This window comes from Neovison vison, chromosome 3 (genome assembly GCF_020171115.1).
Source record: "Neovison vison isolate M4711 chromosome 3, ASM_NN_V1, whole genome shotgun sequence".
NCBI classification, from domain to species: Eukaryota; Metazoa; Chordata; class Mammalia; order Carnivora; family Mustelidae; genus Neogale; species Neogale vison.
In genome coordinates this window covers 218658116-218676706 of record NC_058093.1, presented here as the reverse complement: position 1 = coordinate 218676706, position 18591 = coordinate 218658116, and the positions used below count along the sequence as shown (strand labels likewise).

Below are 18591 nucleotides of genomic sequence, written 5' to 3'. Positions count from 1 at the left end.
AAGCAAGTCTTTGGCTTGGGATTTTTGTGTTTCAGTTGTAAGTCAGCTTCACAGAAAAGTAATCAGAAACTAGACTGGCCAGAGATTAGAAAAAAGCCTTGAAATGAAAGGTGTAAGTCCATGGGTCCTACTTGTGATTTGGTCTCTTACCAAGTGTAGGGACTTTGCACAAACTACTTAAAACTCTGATCTGTACAATAAGGGACTAGACTAGTAATTCCTAAAGCCCCCTGAGGCACTCTCCATTTTTCATTGTCTAATATTGTTCCTTAAGTCATAGACTGGTTCTTTCAACTATATGAATACCTTCAATGAACATAATAAAGGACAGTTTCTGCCCTGAAGGAGTGGATAAATCAGTGAGAAAAGTGAAGACTCATAGCTTCTTGGTGCTCATTCATCCATTCAAGTTCTAAACAAAGGTCACAGGAGTGAGGAATGAGAATGAATAGGAGCAGGAATGAGAATGACAAGGAGCAGAAGAAACTCCACCTAAGCTCTTAGAAGGGAGAAAGGAATTCACTTTTTCAGTCTACCAATGCTGATTGAGTGATCCTATGTATCAGGCACTGAAGATCCTCGAGTGACCCAGACAGATCAGGCCTCTATTAAAGCTTTTTGCATTCTTAGTGGTGAAGAAAAACAGATTAGCAAATAAATGAAATCCAGATTGTGATAAATTTTAGGAAGGAAAACAACAGTAATAAGAGAGGGTCGGGTGGGATGAATTATCATTAGCATAGGGGTGAGGAGGAAGGCTCTTTGGAGACAGGAAGCTGAGACCCGAGCGCAGATGGGAATGAGGACAACCAGCATGGAAGGAAGTGGGTAAATACTGACTCCAAAAGGGCTGGAGCAGACAGACCATCTGCCAGGCTGGAGCTTAAACAGCAATTACTTCTGGAAAGTTTAGGATTTAAAGCAGTCATTCTCAACCAAGGGCGATTTTGCCCCTCAGGGGATACCTGACTGCATCTGGAGACATTCTGGGTTGTCACAATGTGGCAGGGAGAGTACCACTCCGGAGGTTGAGAAAACCTGAACTAAAGAACCATTACAGCCCAAGTTATGGTTTTCATCATTCTGTTATTAACTCATGTTTTTACCAACTTGGGTCTTTTTTCCTTTACTGCAGAAACAAAGTAAAAACAGGTTTCAAGTGGGCCCATGCTTCAGCCACTCTCTAAGAAATCCCACCGCAGAGGTTCAAGGGACTCCGCGAACCTCTGAAAAGGTACACAAGGTAGTGACTATGTCCCCGAATGCGCGGGAAACGATTTGAAGAGACCCACCACCCAACTGCTCACGGGGGTCACCCCTGCGCGGAAGGGGCTGGATTAGGCGCAGTGGAAGGGGAGAACAAAGTCAGGTTTCATTTGCGTAATTAAAATCGATGTTCAAGATAATGCAAACTGGGGTCCATGCTACGGAAGAAGTGGAGATGCCTCAAGGATTAAAACCTCTGCCCCAAGACCTCTAGCTGCCGCTGCCGGCTTCCGCATTAACACCCGTTCCCCCAAGGCTCTAGGCGCTTCTTCCCCGACGCCGCCCTGCGCTGGCCTCAGACCTCTCTGCCCCACCCCCTCGCCCCGGTCCGGGTCCCAGTTCCAGGCTCTCTCACCTGGCCCCGCCCGCGTCGACCGTAGGCCCCTCTAGGCCCGCAAGGGCCTCCCCGCCACCGCCTCACCTGGGCGGTCAGGCGTCTTCCCAAGCTGTCCTCGACGTACCGGTTTGCCCAGGCAGAGCGGCCGGGAGCGGAAGGCCTCGCCAGGGTCTGTGGGTGGCGTCACGAGCCCCGCGCGGGTCCCTCAGGCCCGGGAGCGCGGGGCCAGCCCTCGGAAGGGCGAGAAAGACGGCAGCAGAGCCGCTGCGCCGGCGACCCGAGGGCATGCGGCCGGGAAACCCGGGCGAAGGAAGCCGGGCGCGAAGGACACTGACGCTGAGGGGGCCGGGCCCATGAGGGGTCCGTTAGCGGCCGCTCGCCCCTTTTTGCATATTCATGAAGCCAAACGGGGCGGACCGCCCAGGAGGCTGGCAGCGGAGATGTCATGAATTATTCATGAGTAAGCGTCTCGTCCCGCCCAAAAAGACCTCGTTGACTATTCATGAGCCCGAGAGGGTTTGGGCTGGAAAAGGCCGTTGAGTAGCCACCCTTCTGAGAGAGGCGTCGACGAGCTGAGGTGAGAGCTGTCCAGACGCTAGGGCTCCGGAGAAAGAGGGCGCTTGAGCGTCGTCAGTTTCTAGGCTTAGGTTAATTTTTTTTCTTTCCTTTTCCTGCTCCTTGCGACTTTAAGTTTGATGTGAAAGTATTTCGCTGAAGCCCGAAGTACTCTGAGGAGAAACGGGAAGGTGGGGGCTGAGGAAAAAGACAAAGGGAAGCTTCTAGATAGCACCCCACCCGCTCCTTCAATTCCCGCCCTCAGCTCTCGACTTTGAAAAATTTCACATTTAACAGGGTGGGTGGGGGGAGATGGGGGGAAGAGCGGAGAGAATAGTAGTGGGAACACCCGCATTCCCGCTATCAAGGTAAATGTTGTATTCAGATTTGGGTGGAAAGGAGTGAGTCTTGGTGAGGAAGCAACAGCGGTAAATAGCGGCCAAGCAGTGGGTGAGGCCAACGATCTCTGTGTATTGCTGGAGGTCGGGAGTGGAGCTTTGGTGTGATCTTGGCTAGGTCAGGTTTTCTCCAGCCACGGATTTGTTCTGCCAAATCAATGCCTGGCGCAGAACCAAGAGGTGACAGAGCTGGGGATAGGTCCCCATGGAATGGCCTCGGCTCCTTTGCTACCTTTTCCAGGACGTGCCATTTAATCTCCGTGGACTTTAGTTCCCCAAACAGTACAGGGGGAGAAAATGTCTTGAAATGCAAGATCAGCCAATCACCGACCTGTGTTCAAATGTGCAGCGTGTGGGACGGGGTGTGCAGTACACGGTGCACTTGGCTGGTGAAAACAGAGATAAAGCACTGTTCTTGCCCCTACAGGAGTTTTTTATTTAATTAGGCTGAGTCTAATTTCTCCCCAACTGGATGATCAATCTCTTGATATGTGAGCAGTATTTTACATCTTTGCAATCCTACATGGTGCCTGGCACATTGTAGTCACCCAGTAAATGTTGAATTACTGAATAATTGAAGTAGCCCGAAGAAGATATTAAAAAACCAAAAGAGCATGAACAAATATCCAGTTAATATAGTGGAAACCATTTTCTCTGAGTGAGTGTGGAAAGGGGGAATTAGAGCCAAATGGGATTTGTTAAAATGGTGAATAATAACTTACAGAAGCAAACTCTGTGAAGCCTCTGAGTAACTGGGTGACCTCTGACAAACCAATTTCTTTTGTTGGACTTCACTCTCCTCTTCTTTATAGTTTTATATTTTACATTTAAATCCATGACCCATTTTGAATTAATATTGGTATATAGTGTGAGAATTAGGTTGAGAGTTTGTTTTGGTTTTTGGGTGTTTTGTTTTGTTTTGGCCTATGGATGTACTGTTGTTCCAGTACTATTTGTTGAAAAGACTATCCTTCCTCCACTAAATTGACTTTCCTTTTCTCTAAAATGAAGGGATTGGATTATCTATTTCTCCTTTCCCTTCCAAGTCTATGACACTGAGCCCATTTATGTCAAAATGTACTTTCTTTGTGTAAAGCTGTCCTTTGTATCAGGCAAGAAAGGTTGCATTTTAGAATCCAGCAATTAGATATTGTTCATTTGATAAAAGGGAGATTTTCTTGTTAAAAAAGTGGTGTTGGATGGGGTGCCTGGGTGGCTCAGTGGGTTGGGCCTCTGCCTTCAGCTCGTGTCATGACTGGGATCAAGCCCCGCATCGGGCTCTCTGCTCCGCAGAGAACCTGCTTCCTCCTCTCTCCCTGCCTGCCTCTCTGCCTACTTGAGATCTGTCAAATAAATAAATAAAATCTTAAAAAAAAAAAAAAGGTGGTGTTGGAAGATTGGGGAAGATGTGTGAGGAGCATTAGAAAATCAACTATTCCTGTCTTTGTGCAAACATAATAAAACTGTTTTTGCTTCACTCAGAATGGCCAAAGGCAGGGGGTAGGGAATGGCTTAGGCTTTAATATGCTGAACAATAGCTGGTTGATCTTTTTCTGAATCTTGGATTCACATGTACAAGGGTAAAAGAGTAAGCAATTGTATCACCATTATAAATAGGGCAGTTGAGATGTAGGTCAAGAGGTAAATCTAGCATGAGTCTTTATCTGAGAAAGCACAGAAATCTTACCTCCTTCTCCAAATCATAATTCTTGTCACAGAGTGGACATATCAAGTATTAAAGTGAATGATTATTGATGCCCTGTGAAGTTTCAGATGTTTGTGGGTCAAATATGCAAACAAATATATATAAGTGAAAGACAGTTGAAAGTTAGAGTTCTGCTCTTAAAATCCATAAATATGAAATCTCTCCTAAGCTTTTAGATAATGAGTTAGAAAAAGGTGATAAAAAAACATCAGAGTTATTCTCTGAGAGTACATGATCTGTAGTGTCATACCTCCTGGGGCTGTCAGCTTGTGAGCTTTCAAAACTAAATAAGAGTTTGTACTTGAATAGGAAACTTCCACAAAACACCTGCTCAAAGAGAAAACAACAGTAGCAACAGAATAATTAGAGGTTGAAAAGAGCCTGGCTAGTTAAAAAAAATTATTTAGTTATGTTTTGCTTTTCTAAAGCAAGCTCATTCTAGAACAACAGAAAAAGACACTACTGTGTTTAGAAATAAGCAAGCAAGCTCCACAACTAGGAAGACACTGGTAGTGCATCATTTTAAATGGAATGAAACAAAAAAGGAATTTCATTTTAGGAAGTCATTATAGAAAACCCCTAAGTTGTGAGTCAAAGTTTCTTGAATTTTATTCTCAGTTCTACCACTAAGTTTTTGACCCTGAGTAAGTCAGTTGACTTCTCTGGACCTTGATTTCCTCATCTAGAAAATTAGATGTTTGTATTAGATGACATTTAAAGCTCCTTCTATCTCTAATAATTTGTAATTCTTTTCTAGATACTTAATACTTCCTTGTTCTTGTATTAACTCTCTATTGATCCAGCAAATATTTATTGAGCATCTATTTTGTTCCAATACTGTGATGGTGCTGAGGATTCAAGAATGAGCTGAGCCAGACATAAAAGGTCATACATTACATGATTCCATTTATATGAAATGTTCAGAATAGGCAAATCCATAGAGATGAAATGTAGATCAGTGGTTGCAAGGGGCCAGGAGAGGGGGAGTAGGAAGTGATTGGTAATGGGCGTGGGGCTTCTTTTTGGGATAAGAAAAATCTTTTGGAATTAGTAGTGATGGTTGCAAAACTATGAATATACTAAAACTCACTAAATTGTACCTTTTAAAAAAAACCTAAAAAATAAAGAATGACCTAGACAGACATAACTTTACCCTCATGTTAGCTCACAGGCAGGGTGGGATGGATGTATAAATGCAACCATGATAGTGTATATGTTACAATGGGCACATAACCCAACTTGGTGGTGGTGGTGAGTAAGGAAATAGTTCCTTGAGAACACTATACTCCATATCTAGGAGATAAGTAGGAATTGAGAATGAAGGAGAAGGTTTTGGGTGGAAGGATTATTGCAAAAACCTGAAAGCTGGAGAGAATATGGTTTAGGGTAACGAATGTTGATAAGAATAACTGATGCATTAAAGTGTAAGGGAAAATGGTTAGAGATGTGCCTAGGGAGGCATGATGAGCCAGATCTTGAAGCCACTTTAAGGAGTTTGAATTTTATCCTGAGGGCAGTGGGAAGCCGTTGAAGAATTTCAGGCTATAGAGTTACATAATCAAGTTTGCAATTTAAAAAGAAAACTCTGGCTGCAATACAAAGGACAGACTGGAGAAGGGCAGAATCAGTGACCAGCAGACTGGTAGCAAAAGATGAGTCTAATCTCATCTAAAGCAGAGATAACAACAACTTGTGTAAAGTGAGGAAAGGACACATTTGATAAATATTAAGAAGACTAGATGTGTAAGTGAGGCAAAGTCAAGGTTGAGTCATAGTTTTTAGGCTTGAGAAATTAGGTATTTGATGATGTTATTTGCAGGAAACATTGAGCTAGGGAACAGGAATAGGTTTTGGGAGAAAAGAATTGACATTTAGATATGTTGGGAACATCAAAGTGGAACTGTCTCATAGAGGTACAGATCTCGAACTCCCCAGAAAGACCTGGGCTTCTGACATTTAAGAATCATTAGAATGAAAAAAAAAATCATTAGAATGGATATAATAATTGAAACAATGAAAATGTTTTTGTTCATCCAGGGAGGGCATGTTTAGAAGTAGGAAGATGAAGGGAAAAAAAAAAAAGGAGCTCCTAGTACAGAGCCCTGAACACCGAACACTCAAAAACGTGCAGGGGAAAAAGTGTGAAGTAGAGAATGAGAAGGAACAACTAGAAGGCCAGTAGAAAACTAGGAGTTCAAATACTAAGATTTTAAAAAATAAATATGCTTTGTTACTTATAATGAAAATATTTGTCAGACAGTGTTCCAAGTGCCCCATAAGTCTAAGACTAAGTAAGTCCTCACAACAGTCCAATGAAGCAGGTACAAGGACCATCCTTATTTTACAGATGGGGACACTGGGGCACACAATTTGCCCAAGATGAAATGGCAAGTTAATTGCAGACTGAAATTTGGCTGTAGGCAGTGTGGCTCCAGAAGAGTGTATGTACTTAACCATTAGGCTATGTATGCTCTCCAGATGAATACATGCCCTCATAAACACTGTACGAGCCCTGAGAAGTTGGATTTATTGTCTCTATTTTGCAAAAAGGAAACTGAGGTCCAGAATGATTGGGTGACTTAACTAAGTCACAGAGCTACTCGGTAGTTGAGCAGAATATGGGCTTACGTTCGTTAACCCCAAAGCCTCTTTCTACTATATTATACTACTGGTTATTTCTCTCTTCATACACACATATATGTATATAAACTTTAACTTTACTCATTTTATGAATATTAATTTCTTAGGTATTTACCAAATGCTAATAGGGACTAGATTTGAATTCTTTCTCAAAAGCAAGTGCCATGGGGGGCCTGGGTGGCTTAGAGGGTTAAGCCTCTGCCTTCTGCTCAGGTCATGGTCTCAGGGTCCTGGGATTGACTCAGGATCCTGGGATTGAGCTCCACATCAGGCTCTCTGTTCAGCAGGGAGCCTGCTTTCCCCTCTCTCTCTGCCTGCCTCTCTGTCTACTTGTGATCTCTCTCTCTGTGTCAAATAAATAAATAAAATCTTTAAAACAAACAACAACAACAACAACAACAACAAAAAGCAAGTGCCCTGATTGCCTTGGAGTTTTCAATGTTTAATCCAGATTATCTGTACATTCTAGTATAGACATAATAATGCATTATGTTCTATTTGAATGATGCTTTTTTCAGGGCTTGATTCTCTCTCTCTTTTTTAAAGATTTTATTTATTTGATAGAGAGGGAAGAGCACAGAAGGAAAGTGAGAAGCAGACTCTCTGCTGAGCAGAGAGCCTGGCCCTGGCTGAGGGCTCGATCCCAGGATCCTGGGATCATGACTTGAGCAGAAGGCAGACACTCAAACGACTTTGCACCCAGGCACCCCAGGGCTTGATTCTCTAAAAATGAAACCAGAATGTTTTATGACCAGAGAAAAAAAATTTTAAGTTTATTTATTTGAATAATCAATATACCCAATATGGGACTTGAACTCACAACCCCAAGATCAAGAACTGTATGCTCTACTGACCGAGCTAGCCAGATACCCCCATAGAGAAATTAAAAAAAAAAAAATCAATGTAGTGGGGCCCCTAAGTGGCTCAGTTGGTTAAGAGTCTGACTTGTTAGCTCAGCTCAGGTCTTGATCTCAGAGTTTTAAGTTCAAGCCCTGCATTGAGCTCCACACTGGGCATGGAGACTACTTAAAAAAAAAAAAAATCAATGTAGGAATCTATTTAAAAAATCTTATTATTATTATTTATTGTCTCTAAGGCTAATAACTACCTCAGTAGGGGGCATTTATATGGTTTAATGGGCCAGAACTAGAGCTTAAACTATTGTAGTTACTTATTTTACTCATTTTATTACTTGAAGTTGCAAGGGAAAGTTTCTGTGTTGAGTTAGATTTGAAGGTTATACATAGAAATGAAGGTCATATTCTGAAGTCAACAAAAGATACCTTGGAATTTTTAAGGACTGAAGGACTATTGAGTGGTTTTCAGTGTCCTGTAAGATATTGTAAAAGAGTGTCCCCTAGTGTTGCTCTGAAGAAATTGAGAGAAATTAAGTAGTACTTGTTAATAATCTCTATCACCATCTTGTGGCAGCATCCTCAAATAATTCTGCCTTCTTTTATTTGCAAAATCATCCAGAATCTATACACCAAAAAGGTCACAGGCTATCCTGCGAGATCCAGAACGGAATTACTTTAGATGGGTTATTTTACAAATATATTGGTCAGAACTACATAAAATCTTGAAAAGAAGCCACAGTATAAATTAAATTAAGGTCTTTGAAAAGAAAAAGGCAAATTTGCTGCTGCTTTTTTTAATGGTAGTGAAGCAATAAAAGTGAACTGGATGGATTTTTTTTATAACTTAAAATAGAACTTTGTTCTGTTTGTTTATCTTTATTTTTGTTTAAGATTTTATTTATTTGATGGAGAGAGACACAGTGAGAGAGGGAACACAAGCAGGGGGAATGGCAGAGGGAGAAGCAGGCTTCCTGCAATGCAGGGAGCTTGATGCAGGGCCCCTGGAATCATGACATGAGCTGAAGCCAGACACTTAACAACTGAGCCACCCAGGTGCCCCTATTTATTTATTTTTTTTACTAAACTCTACCCCTAATGTGGGGCTTGAACCCATGACCCCAAGATCAAGAGTCACATGCTCCACCAACTGCGCCAGCCAGGTCCCCCAAAATTAGATGTATTTTTAACATTAATATTTTTATTGTGTTAAAATGCACTTAAAATTCACTACCTCACCCATTCTCAAGTATATGATTCAGTGGTACTGAGTGCATTCATGGTGTTATGCAACCATTACCACTATCCATTCCTAGAAAATTTTTGTCATCCTGAACAGAAACTCTGTGCCTTTTAAACATCCAATTCCTTCCACCCTCCAGCTCTTTGTAACCTCTATTCTTTCTGTCTCTATGAAGTTGACTACTTTGGGTACTTCTACCTCATATAAGTGAAATCATGCAGTATTTGTCTGTGTCTGGCTCATTTCATTTAGCATAATGTTTTCAAGTTTTATCCATGTTATAGCGTGCATCAGAATGTTGTTCCTTTTTAAGGCTTTTATATATCATTGTACATACCATATTTTAAAAAAAACATTTAACTGTTGATGACATTTGGGTTGTTTCCACCTATTAGATATTTTATTTTTTTTCAATTTATTTATTTTCAGAAAAACAGTATTCATTATTTTTTCACCACACCCAGTGCTCCATGCAAGCTGTGCCCTCTATAATACCCACCACCTGGTACCCCAACCTCCCACCCCCCCACCACTTCAAACCCCTCAGATTGTTTTTCAGAGTCCATAGTCTCTCATGGTTCATCTCCTCTTCCAATTTACCCCAAAGCACATACCCTCATTTGGGTTGTTTCCACCTATTAGATATTTTAAATAATACTGCTGTGAACATTGGTGTACAAGTATCTGTTTGAATCCCTGCTTTCAGTTCTTTTGGTTTATCCCTGGAAGTGGAATTGCTGATTAATATGGTAATTCTGTTTAACTTTCTGAGGAACTGCCATACTGTTTTTTAAGGCAGCTGTATGATTCCCACCAGCGCAGAAGGGTTCCAATTTCTCTACATCCTCACCAACATTATTATTTTCCATTTTTGGGGAATAGCCACCCTAATGGTGTGAAGTGTAAATCTTAACATTTGAGTTACCTTTGAAAACCAATAACCCGTAAAGTTAATTCAAGAAATGTTTTTGAGCCTCTGCTACATACAGAGCACAGCTGGACTCTAAGAGAATAACAATGATGAGTAAAGTACATTGTTAAATCTGTAGGTGATTTACAATTTACTTTTTCTTCTCCAAATGTATGTGGGAACAGGCAAATCAACCTAAATTCTCACTGGGTGGTTGAAAAAACTAATCCAGAGCCCTTATGCTAAGTTCATAGAAAATGGGTAGGAGAGATAAAAATGTTCATTAAACTAATTTTCCAAAGAATACAGTCAAATGCTAATTATATGTAGGTCTTCTTTGGAAAAGTCACAAAAAGCATTATGTTAGGCAAAGTCTCTAATTTTTCTTTTCGCCCCCCACAGGTTTGACCTATCAAAAGAATCCTGATACATTATTACAATGGCCACTGCTCAGCTCTCTCACTCTATCAAAATTCACAAAGCATCTAAGGTAATTACTAAGAATTAAAAGAAAATCAATGGCTATTTAGTAATTTAGTTCTGAATCATGACTTTAATCTTTGGTGTTTTTTTAAAAACAGCAGTTTTATCAGTTAATTGGCACATAATATTTTGTCAGAGTATGTCTACATTTTAACTGTGTAATGGGCTGAGAATGTTCAAGAAATTAGGATACATTTCTACAAAGTAACTGGGTGCTTATTTCATGTTTATATGTTTAGATTTTCTAAAGTGAAAGAAGTCAGAAACAAAAAAGATGTTTAAAGAGAATTTTTTTTTTTGTTAGACATTTACTCTGAAGCAGTTAGGAAATTTCTGATAGGTACTATGATATAATTATAAGAACTGAGGAGAGAATATAGAGAGGAACTTGGAGGCTGGGACCTTGGGGTAACATGCCAAAGCCAAGGAACCTTTCTGGGTTCACAAGGGCGGGTTTAACTTACCCCAAGACATTCAGTAATGAATCATGCATTTATTAATTGAGAGCTCAATATTATATAATATATGTATTTACGTGTGTGTGTGTGTGTCTATATATATAATATGGTGTTATTCTCTGAGAGAATAAAAAAGTCTTTATCTTCTAGAAGTTTAGAATCTGACAGGGGAATTATGATTTAGAGGAGTTAAGCCAATTTACAAAGCAGTATATGTATTACTTATATGTGAAAAAGAGTAAAGCAATACAAGTAATAGGAATTTAGAGATTTTGTATAGACTTAAATAATTTGTGAATTACTCATCAAGGAAATGTGACTGAAGGTGGACTTTGAATAATGTAAAGGATTTGAGTAGAGGAGAGAGAAGAAAATTCTATGAGGAAAACCTACCAATGTGCCTTGGCTCAAAATGAAAAATGAACATGGCATATTTTAGAAAATAATGAAGAATCCATCCTTATTGGAGTTGAGAGACCTCATGTTAGACAGAAGTAGGAAATAAAGTTGAATGGGAACTTTGGGTACAAATTAATATGGATCTTAAAAGCCAAGCTAAGGAATTTATGCTTTATTCTTCAATCAGTAGACAGTCAGTGGGTTTGATCAGTAAAGTGAATAAAACAATTGTTTTAGGAATATTAAGCTGTAGCAAAAAAGGGACAAGATTAAGGTAGAAGGAGAATTAGGGCAGAGAGAAAGCTGTCATTTTTCTGACTCAAATTCAGTATACTCACTGGATTCCTGATCTCATTTAGTTTCCTAAGTGGCTTCCTTTCTAGGGGGAGATGCTGAGCTGGGTATATGAATTGCAATCAGTTTGGCAGTTATTTTTCTCACTGTAAATTAACAAATTGAGTTTTTTTTCCCAATTTATTTATTTTCAGAAAAAGAGTATTCATTATTTTTTCACCACACCCAGTGCTCCATGCAAGCCGTGCCCTCTATAATACCCACCACCTGGTACCCCAACCTCCCACCCCCCCGCCACTTCAAACCCCTCAGATTGTTTTTCAGAGTCCATAGTCTCTCATGGTTCACCTCCCCTTCCAATTTACCCAAAAGCACATGCCCTCCCCAATGTCCATAACCCTACCAACAAATTGAGTTTTTGATGTAAACAGATCTTTGTAGTTTGGGTTGTATGAACTAATTTTCCCAGGAAATTTTAAGTGACTGTATGATTTTGCTATTTAATATTTAAAACAAGAATAACAATTATAGAAGCTAACATTTATTCAGCACTTACCCTGTACTGGGCACTATGCCAAGGGCTTTATATTATTATTTCAATTAAACCTCACATTAAGGAGGAAACTGAAGTGCAAAGAAGTAAAGTTAACTTGTCTTAGGTGGTGTAACTGGACAGCTAAGCAGCCAAACATCACTTATGTCATTAGCTCACTAACTTGTTAAAATAATTTATAATAGGGGCGCTTGGGTGGCTCAGTGGGTTAAAGCCTCTGCCTTCGGCTCAGGTCATGATCTCAGGGTCCTGGGATCAAGCCCCGCATAGGGCTCTCTGCTCAGCAGGGAGCCTGCTTCCTCCTCTGTCCCTGCCTGCCTCTCTGCCTACTTGTGATCTCTCTCTCTGTCAAATAAATAAATAAAAATTTAAAAAATAATAATAATTTATAATAGTGTTTTCTATTATCAAGTCATAGTATTTTCATGTATTAGACTTTTTTTTTAAAGATTTTATTTATTTATTTGACAGAGATTACGAGTAGGCAGAGAGGCAAGCAGAGGGTATGGTGGGAAGCAGGCTTCCCCCTGAGCAGAGAGCCCAGATGCCAGGCTCAATCCCAGTACCCTGGGATCATGACCTGAGCCAAAGGCAGAGACTTTGACCCACTGAGCCACCCAGGTGCCCCTCATGTATTAGACATTTATAAAAACATCGATGATGACCCTTAAAGCATTAGATCATTGAGCTAAGAAAAAAGAATCTCTGGAGTATTGAGAAATAATAGAACTCTAGAGGGCTTTTTCAGCTGTTGATCTTCATTACTACAAATGGCTTTTTAGATCCTATATTAAAAATAAGTGTCTTTATACTTTCAGGTTATTTAATTCTACAAATGGTTATTACTCAAGTATTGCCTCTAAGTTTTGGCAAGTTTTCAGTAAGTTACTATATATGCATGCCATGCCAGCTATTTCTCAATTACTCAAAGGAACCATAATTTCTCAGAATCTGTGAATACAAAAACTATTTTCTGTAAAATTTTAAATGCACACATACACATATGCACACCACATACACACCTGATGTCCTTCAGCTTCAGTTTTTCCTACTTCTACTTATAGCTTAATATTAATTACTAAAATAATTATTTTACTCACTCTCCTGATCAAATCCACTGACTTTCTACTGATTGCAGAATAAAGCATAAATTCCTTAACCTGGCTTTTAAGATCCATACTGATTTGTCTCCAAAGTTCCTTCCATACTGCAAGAGTAATAATTTTATTATGTATTTTTAATACCTGAACATAATATAGTTTGATCATTCATTGCCACTATATGGTATACCAAAGAAGAACAAAGCTTATAGAGCAAAATCTTGCAAAGACTAGAATGTCTTTGGCGTATAGAAGGTTTTTTTGGGGGGTTGCCTGGGGGGTTTAGTTGGTTAAGCATCTGACTCAGTTTCAGCTCAGGTCATGATCTCAGGATTGTGAGATTGAGCCCTGTGTCGGGTCTGCTTGAAATTCTCTCTGTGTACACCCCCCAAATAAATGAATCTTAAGAAAAAAAAGTTTTGGGGGGGTACATGACTGTCTCAGCTAGAGGAACATGTGACTCTTGCTCTTGGGGTAATGAGTTCAAGCCCAACACTGGGTATGGAGACTACTTAAATATTTTTTAAAAAAAGAAAGAAAAACTTTTGGGTGTTCCTATTCATCAAAGGCATATTTTTGGGTTGTACCTGCCTCTAAGTAACAGAATTATTAAAACTTCAACAGCTGAAACTGTTTAATATAGTAAAAAGAGCTCTGAATTTGATTAAGATAATCAGAGACTTAACCATCCTGACTTCTGACAGCATAGAAATAGTAGTTTTCATCTACTTTCTTATCTTATACAAATGAAGTCAATAGTAGTCACTTGTATCTGGTTTCTTTTATGTATGAAAATCATCAGTATTGTTAAGTATAGTTATAGATGATTCTCATTTCTCTATAGTATTCCATTGTGGGAATACTATTGTTTATCCATTCTTTTGTTGATGGACATTAGTAATTTCCATTTTGGGTCCATTATAAATAATAGTGTTATGACTGTTCTTTTGGTGGGGAGATGTATGCATATCTGTCAGGTATATACCTACGAGTATTTAGCTTTAGTGGATACCATTGAGCAAATTTTCCAAAGAGGTTGTGCTCACTTATTATGCTCCTATAACCAGTGTTTAAAAGTTTGACTGACTCACATCTTTATCAACATTTGGTATTTTCTGACTTTTTAAAAATTTTAGCCTCTGTGTTAAGTGCATAGTATTATTTCATTGTGGTTTTAATGCGCACATTCTGGTGGCGTTTGAGCACTACTTTATTTAGGTCAGGGGAGGGACTGAGAGAGGGAGAGAAAGAATCCCAAGCAGACTCTATACCCAGCACAGAGCCCAACATGGGGCTCAATCTCACAACCCTGAGCTCAGGACCTGAGCTGAAATCAGGAGTCAGATGCTTAATCAGCTGAACCACACTGGTGTCCCATTTGAGCACTATTTATTGGCTATTTGGATATCCTGTTTTGTGAAGTGTCTATTCAAGTCTTTTGTCCCTACTTTTCTTTTTGGTTGTCTTTTTCTTAGTGAATTTTAGAGGAGTTCTCCATATATCCTAGATATGAGTCCTTTGCAGATGTATGTATTGAGAATATCTTCTCCCATACAAGTTGCCTTTTTGAACAAAAATTTAATATAATCTAAGTCATCGATATTTGGAAAATACTTTAAAATTAAAATGTATTGACACAATACCAGCTGAAGTTCATGAGACATATTTTGTGCTTGGATTAAATAAGAGAGTGAAAAGCAGTCTCAGACTAAGTAATTGTGACAAAAATGATCAAATTTTTTATTTTTATACATGTATGTAGTCAATACTAGATTATGACAAACAAGTTGAAATGATAACTCGAGATAAAAAACAAACTATCAACAAATACTCTATTTTATTTAGTAGACAGTTTTTTAAAAAGATTTTTATATTCATTTTAGAGAGAGAGCAGAGTGATGAGGGGCAGAGGGAGAAGGAGAGAAAATCCCAAGGGGATTCTTGGGGAGCCCGATGTGGGGCTTGATTCCACAACCCCGAGACCACAACCTGAGCCAAAACCAAGAGTTGGACCCTCACCTGTCTGTGCCACCCCACTGCCCCTAGATAATTCTTATACACTGGAGTAAAATTCATTCATCTGTCACTGTCTTACGACATTCCTAATGTAGCACACCATTCCTTAGGGCAGACTATCCAGTCATTTAAGAATAACTGTATATGGGTGGGTGGCTCAGTGGGTTAAGCCTCTGCCTTAGGCTCAGGTCATGATCCCAGGGCCTGGGATCAAGCCCTGCATTGGGCTCTCTGCTCAGCGGGGAGCCTGCTTCCCCCTCTCTTTCTGCCTGCCTCTCTGTCTACTTGTGATCTCTCTGTCAAATAAATAAATAAAATCTCAAAAAAAAAGAATAACTGTATATATTTTTCAATATATCATACACACACATATAAAATTTAGAAGGAAACTACTGTTAATATTGATACATTTTGTGAAAGGCTGACGTTTTATAGAACCTTAATATTCTGTTGAACTCTAGCTTAAGCAAAGCACAAAAGTATGGAGATACATGGTGGTAGAATAGTAAATGAATAGTAGTTACATACAACTAGGGTAAGGGACACAGGAGGTGATAGGGAATAGGGGCAGAGGGATGGGGGTGGCAGATGAGACAGGAGAGTTAGGCAAGGATAAGGCTTTGATAGTTCTCAGTGCCACACTAAGGTACTTGAACTCTATCCTACATGCATACTAGTCATGTCATAATAATTTTGTATTCTTTAAAGTTAATAATGATGGCAATATGAAGGACAAAGTGAATGAAAGGAACTGTTGGCAGGAAGATCAGGGTCTGCCGCAGTAATAAAGGGGGAAAGTGAGTATGCTCTGAGTCAAGGCAGTGAGAGTGAGAAGGGAAAGGAGAAAATACATTTGAGAACTCCTTTAGAGAGAATTATAGGGTTTAGTGATTAGAAATGGGGTTTGACCATAAGTGACTCTTAATCTCATGAAACAAACTGTGGGTTGCTGGGGGGAGGGGGTTTGAGAGAAGGGGGGTAGGGTTATGGACATTGGGGAGGGTATGTGCTTTTGGGTAAATTGGAAGGGGAGGTGAACCATGAGAGACTATGGACTCTGAAAAACAATCTGAGGGGTTTGAAGTGGCGGTGGGGGGGGAGGTTGGGGTACCAGGTGGTGGGTATTATAGAGGGCACAGCTTGCATGGAGCACTGGGTGTGGTGAAAAAATAATGAATACTGTTTTTCTGAAAATAAATAAATGGGGAAAAAAAAGAAAGAAAGAAAGAGAAAAAAAAAAAGAAATGGGGTTTGAAATAAAAAGGGAAACCAAAGACAACTCTTCTTCTAGCCTGAATGATTGGCATGGAGGCTGATTCTTCACTCTGACAATGAAATTTGGGATCAAGATGATAGAGATTAACTGAGTTTGAGGGGTCTACAAAATGGTCTATGTGTAGGGGTTCACAGAACAGAAACACAGAAGTGGGGCTCAGAACAGCCTGTATAGGCTATAGCCGAAGCAGTGAGACTAGATGACAATACCCAAGAAGTGAGAACTATGCAAAGAGAAAAGGACCGAAGACAGAATTTAAATGTTTAAATGTCAGAAAAACTGGGAAAAATAAAGAGATTGAGATAGATGTGGAGGGATGGGTAAAAATCAAAAGAAAACAGTGTTATGGCAGCTGAAAGAGAAGAGGGAAAATGTGGGCAAAAGTGTCAAACTGCAGAGAAGTTAGTATAAAGGACAGGAGAGGTCAATGATAGGATATACTTGATGACTTTGGAGAGAATAGTATAAAATGCAGGTTACAAAAGGCAGATTGCATTGCAGTCTGAGGAATGTGTGAAAGGGAAGGAGATTATGTAATCTTAGTAAAACTCCAATTTTGCTTCAAACCCATGGATCATTATGAAATAAATTATACTAGTCTTGAATTATTTGGGTAACTGTCCCTGCCTTTCTGCTCTGCCTTGTCTGTGGAGATCAAATTGAATGCCATTTTCAAAGCCCTGTTTCCTTTTGATTACCTATAAAGGTATCAGATTTGAAGTCTTAAAAAATCTTCTCATCATTATCTGTGGTAATGGCATGATGGCTGAATATATTAAAGAATAACTAATCTTTTTCATCTTTTTCCCCCCAGGAAACCGTTTTTCCATCCCAAATCACTAATGAGCATGAGTCATTGATAATGGTGAAGAAACTTTTTGCTACTTCTATCTCATGTATAACATATCTAAGAGGCCTGTTTCCGGAGAGCTCTTACGGAGAACGCCATTTGGATGGTAAAGTTTAACTATTTACCTTGCCTGTTGTAGCCTTTTCCTCTACTTGGCAGGAGTAAACCTTTCAGTTCTCACGGTGTGCTAATTCCAGTTCATGGGATTGTTCATCAAGATCAATTTGCTGGGTGCCTGGGTGGCTCAGTGGGTTGAGCTGCTGCCTTCAGCTCAGGTCATGATCTCAGGGTCCTGGGATCGAGTCCCGTGTCGGGCTCTCTGCTCGGCAGGGAGCCTGCTTCCATCTCTCTCTCTCTCTGCCTGCCTCTCCATCTACTTGTGATCTCTCTCTATCAAATAAATAAATAAAATCTTTTTTTTTTAAAAAAAAGATCAATTTGCTAATTCATTTTCCATTTTAATTTCAGTATGTTTAGTGGTTTTACTTATAAGAATCATTAGTTCCTGGCTAGATACCAAATGACAGACTGAGAAGAAAAATCTGTATAGACAAGCCCAGTAATTTTAAACCATACCTATAAAAGCAACAGCTGGATCAAAATCTATTTGGGTGCTATAGATCTGTGCTATTTTGTGCCTCAATTGAGTTTGTTCTTTGAGGTTTACTTTGGCATTGAGGCAATTTGATGGAGTCAGGTGGAAAACTCTTCTTTCTGTTAACACATATAAATTATGCTGGAAGAACAGCATATTTATGCCAAACCCATTTGTTGATTAGCATTGATAGAAAATTGCTATTCTAATCAGCACTTTTCTTTTCTCAATTGCCAGGTCTTCTACTTTACTCCCTTTTGTTTCTGCATCTTAAACTGATGATCTCATTTCCTTATATTACAAGCACTTTCTGGCTCCTTTCCTTGTCTTGGATTGAAAGATAAAAATGTACCTAGGACTCTTCAATTTTTTAGAATCGTATTATTAGCTTAAAGAGCTGGATTGTGATAACAATTCAGAAAATCTTGCTGTTTTGTCACTAAAATGGGAACTGTCATTTGGGATAATAAATGAAGAGAGCTATAAGTTTCCTTGTAAGATCTCACTTTTCAAGATCTAACTTTACTTTAAATTCCTCACATCTGTATTTAATGATATACCTTGGCCTCATTCCAATTGTATTTTCTTAACATTTCGTCCTCTCTACTAGCTAGCATCAATGAAGTGCATGTGTGCATGTGTACAAGAACATGACATTT

The 18591-nt window shown here is 39.4% G+C and overlaps 1 protein-coding gene across 1 annotated transcript in view; it reads left to right on the top strand.

Annotated features, from left to right (window-relative positions):
* The first annotated feature begins 2137 nt into the window (after positions 1 to 2137).
* HORMAD2 (HORMA domain containing 2) overlaps positions 2138 to 18591 on the top strand; it is a 94425-nt gene continuing 77971 nt past the window's right edge. Inside the window, exons 1-3 of the mRNA XM_044241082.1 lie at positions 2138 to 2180; positions 10311 to 10398; positions 17302 to 17443. Of these exons, the coding sequence (XP_044097017.1) occupies positions 10348 to 10398; positions 17302 to 17443 (193 nt within the window). The 5' untranslated portion in view covers positions 2138 to 2180; positions 10311 to 10347. The remainder of the gene's footprint in view (positions 2181 to 10310; positions 10399 to 17301; positions 17444 to 18591) is intronic.